The following is a 10,379-nucleotide window of genomic DNA, read 5'->3' as shown; positions in this document are numbered from 1 at the left end:
TCTGTGAGTTGGAGGCCAGTCTGGGCTACACAGCGAGACCCTGTCTGGGAGAAAAAGGAGCTGAGTATACACACAAAGATAAAAGTGGATGCTCAGGCTGAGCAGCTGCACCTGTGAGCTGCAAGTCGAACTTAGACCTCCTGGAGCCCCTTGTCAGGCTGTGAACACCTGGGGTGGGGACAAGGCCAGGCACAGTTTCAGGGAGTGATCTCCCCACACCCCCAGTCAGCTAGTAAATGGGGACTTTGACCCTTCCCTGCCCCTTATCTCTAGGCTGGGATCAGTGTCCCTGGCCAGGGACAGTCTGGGAGCAGCCCCCCCCCACACCTCCTGCAAGCAACCTTGAACCCCAGAGAGCTCCTGACTTTCAAGTTCTTGATCTCTTTTACTAACATCCCAAAGGCACTAATTGAGCGCTGACTGTGTACTCAATGTCTCCTTTGGAAGGAGGAAAACACTTCCCAGGTTTGTGAGTTAGTCCATGACTAGGGAAATCAGACTGGCTCCACCCCAGAGTAGGGACACCGTAAGTCCGTGCTTGGTATACAGTAGGCAGACTGTTAGTGCTTATTCCTCACCTGGCATTTAGCAGGTATGCTGTTAGTGCCTGGTTAACAGTAGGCGCTCTATAATGTCTGGTGTATATATAGCAGGCAATGACATAGACACATCAGTGCCTAGTATACAGCAGGCACAGCATCCGTGCTTGGCATACATTAAATATTGGGAAATACTGAGCTCATGCACTGTCTTGAAAGTGGCAGTTATATAGTATGCCACATCAGTGCGTACTCTATCTACATACTTGTGCCCTGTCTGGTACTTAGAGGCTGCTGCACGCGTGTGCTGCATACACTGGGGCATGCATTTCTGGGCGGCACACAGTAGGCCTGCCTAAAACGCACGAGCGAGACAGGCCAGGGCATTTCCGCACAGAGGGAGCTCAGGCCAGATACGAATTTGGGCCTCTGTTCCCGGCCTCGCGCTCCAAAGGAGCCGAGCACAGCCGAATGTAGCCGAGCGGCGGGAGGAGCCGAATGAAACCGAACGGCGTCTCTCCGAGCCGAGTGCAGCCGAGCGGAGCCGAGCGGAGCCGAGCGGAGCCGAGCGGAGCCTTTCCAGAGCAACCTCCTAAAGCTTCGTCTCCCGAGAGAGGAACCGAGCTCGGGCTGGAGAGTCTTCCCCATTCCCACAATCCTCGGCGACCTCCTCTTCCCACGTCGACGCGACCACACGCGCGCCTGCGCCGCGCCCTCCAGACCCCGCCCCCAGCGGCGAAGCCCCTCCCATTGGCCGCGCCGCCTGCCCGTCGCGGGGCCAGTGGCAGCGCTTCAGGTCGTCGGGCGCCGGCGCTCGGTGGCGGCGGCGGCGGGCGGCGGCGGCGGCGGCGGCGCGGCGCGGCGCGGGCGGCGGACGCGCCTCTGGGGCCGGGCCGGGCCGGGCCTTGGGGCACCGGAGGAGGCAGGGCCGGGCCGGCGGCGGCCGGGGGACCGCGACGATGACTCTGGAGTCCATGATGGCGTGTTGCCTGAGCGACGAGGTGAAGGAGTCGAAGCGCATCAACGCGGAGATCGAGAAGCAGCTGCGGCGGGACAAGCGAGACGCCCGGCGCGAGCTCAAGCTGCTGCTGCTCGGTGAGCCGGGGCCCCGTCTGTCACGGGGCCGGGGGGTGGCCCGGGGGTCCCCGCGCGCGCAGGGCGCCCGCACCCGCCGGGGTCTCCGGTCTCGCTCGATGTCGCGGGGCCAGCCGCGCACGTGACAGCCCCGCGCGACCCCCCGGCCCGCTGCCCGCAGCCGGCCGGGCCGCCCCGGCTGTCCCCGGAGCCACTGGTCAGTGCTGCCCTGCAGTGGTCATCCCTTCCGGGATCGCTGCACCCTGCGCTGTGCAGGTGGCCTGGGCCTGCCGTGGCCAGCCTCCGCCGTGCCGTCCCCTGATTCCTTCGGGGTCAGCCTCCTGCCTCCGATTCCTGCATCTCCAGGCCACCTGGGCTCCCGGGACACTTGGGAACTTGCTTTCTGTCTATCCTGAGAATTCTTGCACGGAGCTGACCCCTGGCCCTGCCGTACTAGTCTGCCCTCCCCTCTCCCCACATAGCCTCGGGGTGAGCCCTGAAGGCTGCCTAGGATAGTTCCCACCTGGTTGCATCTTCTTCTCTGCCTCTACGGATTATACCCCAAAAAGGTCCTGTTTTGCTGCAGGCTGGTTCCTTTCATGGCTATTCCTGCCTCCCTCCCTGTTCGATATATCTCTGAATTCCTCCACATTGGAGCTAGGGACAGGAGAGTGGGTGGCTTTTCTTCTTTGGGCTTTTTCTGCAACCGAGCCCGTACATTGTCACAACAGTCAGCCTGCAGCCTCCCTGCCCCTGTCCTGTTACTCTGGGTCCAGTCTTGTCCTCTCCTCACCCCTTCTACCCGAGAGAAGCTCAGTGTGTGTCTCCCACTCACTGGGCTTCTGACTCCTCGAGGCCCACCTGTTGCTGAGAGCCAGGGAGCCCAGGTCCAGCTGTCCTCTTGTTGTCACCCCAAATAAGGGCCCAAAATGAGGGCTGGATGGCCTAGGCCCTGCAGAGGTTTACAAAACAGACTGAGGAGCCCTACCTGCCCCTCCCAGCTCCTGGTTGAGCTGCAGTCCCGGGACAGAGGCCCAGGACCAAAGGTGGCCTTGGAGGACCTGAGGAAGGGACTATCTGGAGCCTTTGAGAGTAGGAGGAGTTAGGGACAGTGGTGCTGGCCTTGTCACATGAGAGGGGACAGTTGTGGGGGGCGACACTGTCTCCTGTTGTTGTGGCCTGTGTGGTTCTAAGGATAGAGGAGCCTTGGTTACTTCCCTCCAACATGCTGGAATTCCCTCAAAGCTGCCTTCCAGGAAGGAAGGGGTGAGGACCAACCAGCCCAGGGGGAACAGCAGTTGCCCCAGGGTGGCCCTCGCTGACCTCTGCGGAGGGGCCAACAGCTTTCTCTTGGGGACAGTGGTAAGCTGCCTGATAAGGATGGCATCAGGTGACTGAGCCCAGTGGTGTGTCATCGCAGCTCTGTCCCGTCCCCTCAGATTCAGGGGTACGCCTTAGCCCTCTGCTGTGGCCTGGCTGAACTGGCTGGCGGCTGAGGGGTTTCACGTTGACCTGCACACAGTACCAAGCCTCCATCCTATGAGCTTTTGTTCTTGGCGCCCCTGTGCCCTCCAGGGCACCCATGTCTGCAGTCACACCCTTTTCCACAGAAGGGTTCTGTGCCTCTGATGGTGTTTGGGGGTTGGTGTACAGGAACAGAAGTGTAAGGAAGACTTTGTTCTTGAATAGGACAGGCATGAGCTTTGGGCACTTACTGCTCAGGGCCTTACTGGGAGGGCTTCCCAAAGGAAGCGACTGTGACCTTGGCTCTGGAGCACTGGGGAGGTCCATGGTGCTCAGAAAAGTGACCATCCTAGCAGTCTTTGATCCCAGCATTGAAGGGGTTTCTGTGACCAAGGCAGGGAGAGAGTCTGGCTGTGGGGCCTGCTCCACCCCCTGCATGCAGTCGTGCTAATGCATTGTCCCTCATATCATAACACCTTCATGTGGCCCTACTGCCAAGGTCTGCCTGGGGTAGGAGTAGGCCAGGGATTACTGTCCTAGAACCCTGATCTCCGGAGCAGGCAGGGTCTCTTTGGGAGGAGCCTTCTCTGTGCAGGGTTCTAGCCTCTCCCCTAGGCCTGTATATACCACCTTCATCCTGTATCTGCACCTGTGGGGAATGGTCTGGGAACAGGTTTTGTCCACTGGTGTGTCCCATTCCTTCCTGCCAGTCCCCATGTGGCCTGGGGAGATTGTTCAGCCAGGCAGAGAAGTGACTGCCCGGTGTGCCACCTTGTTCTTGGGGTGGGCGTCCTGGGCACTGCAGGGTGGTGAGATACATCCCTAGACATCACTCAGTGTCCCCAGGCTTAGATCCCCCCCCCCCCGTCCCACCCTCTGCGTCATGCATGGGTGGTGTCCGGTATAAAGCAACAGCTTGTAAAATTCACTGGGTGACCAGAGCAAGTTCTCAGAACTGAAGCCACACTGGACTGACTGTGTGCACCTTCCAGTTGCAGGGTGATACACTCCTGGTTTGTCCTGGTGCTGACCGGTGACATGCGTGGGAGTAGCTGGAGGGGCTCTTCTGGTGAGCAAGGCACCCACTTCCACTTGAGGTCCCTGTGGTACTTAGACTCAGCAGCGCCTTTTGGGGCCTCTGCCTCCATGTGTGGCTCCAGGCTGCAGCAGAGCAGTGCTGCCACTGGGGAGCCAGCCACCCAGAACTCTTGCTTGGAAGTCCCTGTCCCTGAGGCCGGGCAGGGCTGGGCCCAGCTTTCTAAATAAAGCAGGCGGTTGGCTCCCAGCTTCCTGTCCCAAGTCGAGCCGGGTTGGGCGGCCAAAGGCCGGGGATCCATCCGGCGGGGGTGGCCCAAGGGCTGGGCTGGCCTCCCACCCTGGGAAGGAGGCCTCAGCTGGCTCCCTACTTGCTGCTCCTGTCCCAAGACCCTGGTGGCTTCAGGCCACTCTCCAGGAGGCCAGGGATGTGTCATCCTCCTCTCCCTCCAGGGGTCCTTGAACTAATTCCCAGCAAGACATACTCCATCCCCTGTACCACACAAACCAGGTGTTGGGGCACAGACCTGGAAGATGAAGGCAGGATCATCTTAGGCTACAGAGGGAAGTCAGGGTTAGCCTGGGCTACACGAGACCTTGTCTCCAAAAGAGGGGACAGGTTGTATCTCTAAGGATTTGGGGTATCCTTACTTTGTGATGGCACCTATCCTGAGTCAAAGGTGACTGGGGCAGTGGTGACCAGCTCAGCCCTGTGCCAACATTTCCCCAAGACTGTCTTTAGCGGCCCATGCTGCAGCCTGCTGCCTGTGGGAGGCATGGCTTACCTCTCTACAGAGGGGCACTACTTGCTCCAGTTAGAACCACAGTACTGATGGCCCGGCTGGGGACAGGCTGTGTAGCCCTGGGAGAATGGTGAACGCAGAGAGAGAGAGAGAAGGGAGGTATTTCAGCCCTTGGGCCACTTGTGGACTCTGTCATCCACTGACTGCGTGCCTTCAGGGGACCCCTTATGTTCCCAGGAGTAAGCCAACCAGGGTATCACTGAAGAGACAACAGGAGGCTGGGGATGTGTGCTGCAGTGCTGGGGGCTGGTGAGTTTAGGTGTAGCTGCCCCCAGGCAGTGGCCCAGCATGGAGAAGACCCAGTGTGTGCAGGATGGGGCTTCACTGTTTGGCATCCCTGCTGCCCTAGGTAGTTGTGTGTGCAGATCTGTGCCTCAGTTTCCCCAGGGCTAGGTGGGTTGAGAGCTCGTGGGCAGGGGGTGTGCCTGCTGACCACAGACATTCATCATCATTTGGACTTTTTTTTTTTTGTGCCTGCGTTGGAGACGGTCTCCTCAGCTTGAGTGCTGAAGACACTGTTCCTGGGACACCGTGGTCCCTTCCAGGGCACTGTACAGAGATTCCTGCTTCCACCCACTGTGTCAGGAGCTCCCCTAGTATGACAGTCGCATATGACCCCAACATGCTTCTGGGATGGAATTGAGGACCAGTGCTCTGTCCAGATCACCACTTTTTCCATGCTCTGTGTCCCCTGCTTAGCACCTGGCACCCACACCCATGGGCTGTGTTGTTCCTATGGAGTGGACCCCTTGGCCAGTGGAATTAGCTGCTCAGGGAAACCCTGGGTAGCGCTCGCCCCCCCCCCCCGGCCCTTCAGGCTGCCCTGTGACAGTCAGAGGAAAGTGGGGATGTGCTTTGGTTGAGATCACAAGTAGTTCTTTGGGTATCCAGACCTCAGTTTCTTCATCTGTCAAGTGGGAGCAACATCCCTGCATGGTAGGAAGGGCTGTAGGGTTCAGTGTGAAGCAGCGTGGTACTTACTGCAGTGTCCCCTGCACACTTGTGACTGCCTGGGGATACAAGTGCATCCCCAGGATCTGTGGTGCTCAGGGTGCCAAGCTGCCAGGTGCAAGGGTTTTGTCTGCATTATGTACACCCAGTGTGGTGTGGTGCTGGCATCCCAAGACCCCACCTCTGCAGGGGACTGAGCACACCAGCTTCTGGGCCACCACCAGGTCTGAAGGTGGCTTTGTGAAAGGGTGTGGTCACTGGGGAATACAGGGCTGTCACACCGTGGCCATCCACAGGGGCTCCACATGGTAGGCAGTGGGCCCCTGACTTGGGCCTGCCCCAGGTCCCAGTTGGACAGTAATGCCTGTCCATAGTTGACAGCTCTGAGCCCAGTCAAGACAGTCCTCATGACTGGTAGGAACAACCCTTGTCTCGGGTGTCACTTAGCTTAGCCCTGTGATGTGGAACAGCGCCACCTAGGAGCAGTGACGAGGGCCAGGGTCTGGGCTTCCCACTGCCCCCCCCACGCCCCCAGTAACCTTGTCCCTCCTGTGACAGCTGATGAGCTGGGCAGCCCAGCTTAGCCCAAGCTGGCCTCACGCTCACTGTGTAGCCCAGGCTGGCCTCACGCTCACTGTGTAGCCCAGGCTGGCCTCACGCTCACTACATAGCTGATGCTACTACCTAGGAGGAGCAGATGCTGGTGGGTCTGGTTTATGGGGTGCTTGGGATGGGACCTCTGGGACCTCATATGTGCCCAATATGTACTGCACCACTCAGCAACAGCTGCAGCCACAGCTCTGATTGATTTTGTTTTTGTTTTCCGAGACAGGGTTTCTCTGTGGCTTTGGCAGTCCTGGAACTCTGTAGACCAGGCTGGCCTCGAACTCACAGAGATCCGCCTGCCTCTGCCTCCCGAGTGCTGGGATTAAAGGCGTGAGCCACCACCTCTCAGCCTGATTTTTCTTGAGACCTGGGCCTATTGTGTAGCCCAGGATGGTTTCACACTTCCAACCCACAGTGCAGGTTTGCTGCTCCACACATTCCCTCCAGAGGCTTAAAGCTGGGAGGCCTAACCTTCAGACTCCCTTGGTGTGGTGCACATCTTTAGTCCCAGCACTAGAGAGGCAGAGGCAGGAGGATCTGTGAGTTCTGGGCCAGCCTGGGCTACATAGTGAGATCCTGTCTAAAAAAAGATAGGCAAATGAAGAAACCCTTCCACTATGAGGTCAAGACAATGGCTGTCAGCAAGTGTCAGCTACGGATGAGAGTTGCTGGGCCTGGTACTGGTGCCTGGGAATGTGGGGTCAGGTCAGGGTCACACCAGGCATCCCTGGCTCTATGGAGTTTCATAAAGGCTTCTGGAGGCCCAGCAAGGAGCAGGCCAAAGAGTGGCTTCCCCACTGGTTGGGGTGCTCAGTGAGGTACAGAAGATTCATCCATCCGAGCTGCCATGCAGTAAATGACATCAGCCCTCACTATCAGCCACTGGTGTGGCCTATGGCCCTCTGAAGCCATCAGTGCCCACACCTTGGGGCACCTGGGAAACTTTGCTACCAGCCCAGAGATAAGATCTTATCATGGAGTCCAGAGGCTGGTGCAGGTGGCCCTCGACCGTTGATGTCAGGCATCACCCTTACAGCTGTGATTTTCACTACCCAGGGCACTATCATGAGACAGGAACAGGAACCAAGTCTTAAAGCCACAATACACAGGTGTGTTCAAGCCTGTCACGTAGTGACTTTATGACATCAGGGCCACTTAACTGATCCATGACTCAGTTCCCTCCTGTGGGCCTCAGTGATAGGTCCAGGGCTGAAGCTGTGGGCGGGGCGTGAGGCTGTGGCTGCTGCTGTAGCTTGAACTCCACAACAGCTGCGGGTTGTTCTTCCTCACCTGACTCCAGGTTGGGTTACTGAGTTACTGAGGGCCTCTGTGAGGAGGTGCCAAACTTGCTAGTGTACAAACGTGTGGCTTCAAGTATCCCAGTGTCACCCAGGATGTGCGGGCATTATTGCCACTCCATCCCACCTCACAGTCTCTAGCACCAAGACCCATCTGGCAACCTCTGTGATGTACCTTTGACTCCCATATCACCCACTGAAACTCTTGAGTACATATATAAACACTGGGTACCACAGCCAGTGTCTGTGCCTTCGACCCCATCCTTCCACCCACCCACCCCCACATCCATTCATCTCCTCACCCAGCCGTCTGTCCATCCCTTCCTGAGAGCGTCTTCTCCTGCCTTCTTCCCAAGGTGGAGGCTCAGTTTCTCGTCTCCTCTCTCCCCATGTGTAGAGGACTGAGTGGCCTGTTTGAGGTCTGGCTTGTGGCCAGCCTTTCTTGGCCTCTGCTGTGAACATGCTGTGTGATCTGCCAGCTCCAGCCCTTGTCCTGCTCTGTGGGTACCCCTGATCTGCAGGTGGATTTGGCTGGCCTGCAACTCCCACATAGCAGGGACGGGTTCCCTCGCAGCATTGCACCCTTTCTGTCCCTCTACTGAAGACCCTGTTACTGGCTCAGTTTATGGTAGGGACTCCATGCAGCTGGGCTGGCGTGCACTGCCATTTTCCCTGCCCAAGAGCAGGAGTTCACATGTCTGCATATATGTACTATATGTGCATGTGACAGCCCTGGGGGTGTGTGCAGGTATATGCATAACCATTGGTGAGCTGAGGCTCTGATGTCACTTTTTTTTTTTTTTTTTTTTTTTTTTTTTTTTTTTTGAGACAGGGTTTCTCTGTGTAGCCCAGACTGTCCTGGAACTCTCTCTGGAGACCAGGTTGGCTTCAAACTCAGAGATCTTCTACCTCTGCCTCCTGAGTGCTGGGATTAAAGGCGTGTGCCACCACCTCCTAAGATCCTGATGTCACTTTTATGGTCCTTTAGTTAAACCCAGTGTGGTAGACAGTATCTGCCTGGGTGTGAGTGACCCACAGGTTGAGAACCACTGGCTACAGGTTTGTGTGTATTTAGTGTTAGTGATGAAACTCAGGACCTCACACAGGCGAGATCCAACACCAGCCCCTCACTGGGTGATTCTAGGTGGGGCTCCACCCTGAGCATGCCCCCATGCCCTCATTGGGAGCTCTGCCTGTGAGTGACAGCCCTATTTTTATACTTGTAGTTTATTTTTGGCACTAGTGTGTGCATTTTTTGCTTGCATTTGTGTCCCCACAGGTACAGGGGTGCATGTGCATGAGGAGGCCAGAGGTTACTGTCATGTGTCTTCCTCGGTCACACATGCACTTCACTGAGCCAGTTCCACTTGAGCCCAAGCTAGTTTAGCCCGGGGACACCCTGTATACCCCAAGCAGTGAGGTTTCAGGTAGCCCCCATACCCACATCCTCACTCTCATGGTTCTGGGCTCCTGACAGCAGTCCTCAGGCTGACACAGCTTCACTGTACTGCCACAGCCCTCCACCTCCTGTTACTTTTCCCTTGTGGTTCCTTGCTCAGAGCACACAGTGGAGAAGCCGCTAAGGATCCCACATGTACGTCTGCCTTGACCTTTGCATGCACGTTCATGTGTGTGCTCACACAGCTGTGCACACTGGTGTGAATGTGTGTAAGTGTGCATGTACACTCCACACACCGAAGAGTTGGTACTCTCCTCTCCTTTTGACTGGGTAGCCCTGGCTGGCCTGGGGAGAACATTATTGAGGACTGACATAAAACTCAGAGGTTGGGGATTTTGGACCCTTTCAGATTTGGATGAAGCATCTGAGGGGATAAGGTCTGCAGGCACACTGCACCACAGAGCTGTGACAGCTGAGGCACAGGTCCCCAACATTTGGACCAGCACACGTGGCCTGCAGAGAAACTGCTTCAGAGAAGTGGGCAGGGGGTCCCAGGAAAACCACGTGCATACATAGCAAGTCCCCAGGCCCTCTCTACCTTAGGCCCAGCAGCCTTTCTGGGGCCAGCCCTGGACATTTCCTGCAGGGACTAAGTGCCAAGTACACCTTCTCGTGGAGGAGGTGTGGATAGTGCCCATGCTGAGAGTAGGGTTGGGGTGACCAAGTGAGCACCCCTTGTGCTGACCATGTGTGGGGATTAATAATCAAACTCCGGACCTTCTGTCATGGGGGTTGGTGGCAAGGCCTCAGGTGCTGCTGGGTGGGCCTTAGGCCAGGGAAGGGCTCAGAGACTCAGAGGGTCCGGGGACAAGCTCGTGGCATCCCTGTCTGCGGCAGCTGGAGAGTGGGTACCCCATGTTTTTCAGGGAGTGCCCCGACTCCTCAGATGGGAGCCAAGTAGGATCCCAAGGGATCCAACATTTCAGAAAGGACACCATGCAGTGCCCCACAGTAGTGGGCGGGGCTTTGGGACCCGTGACAGGTGTTGACAAGCTCTGTCTGCAGGCACCGGCGAGAGCGGGAAAAGCACCTTCATCAAGCAGATGCGCATCATCCATGGCGCTGGCTACTCCGAGGAGGACAAGCGTGGCTTCACCAAGCTGGTGTACCAGAACATCTTCACCGCCATGCAGGCCATGGTGCGCGCCAT

The 10,379-nt window shown here is 57.4% G+C and overlaps 1 protein-coding gene across 1 annotated transcript in view; it reads left to right on the top strand.

Moving 5' to 3' along the window:
• Positions 1 to 1,498: 1,498 nt before the first annotated feature.
• The window catches only part of Gna11 (G protein subunit alpha 11), a gene marked incomplete in the record, with an annotated part of 13,539 nt that continues 4,658 nt past the window's right edge, over positions 1,499 to 10,379 (top strand). Inside the window, 2 exon segments of the mRNA NM_001244051.1 lie at positions 1,499 to 1,634; positions 10,235 to 10,377. Of these exon segments, the coding sequence (NP_001230980.1) occupies positions 1,499 to 1,634; positions 10,235 to 10,377 (279 nt within the window).

The sequence above is a fragment of the Cricetulus griseus genome, chromosome 5 (genome assembly GCF_003668045.3).
Source record: "Cricetulus griseus strain 17A/GY chromosome 5, alternate assembly CriGri-PICRH-1.0, whole genome shotgun sequence".
In the NCBI taxonomy this organism is placed as follows: Eukaryota; Metazoa; Chordata; class Mammalia; order Rodentia; family Cricetidae; genus Cricetulus; species Cricetulus griseus.
This window is presented reverse-complemented; position numbering and strand designations above follow the sequence as displayed.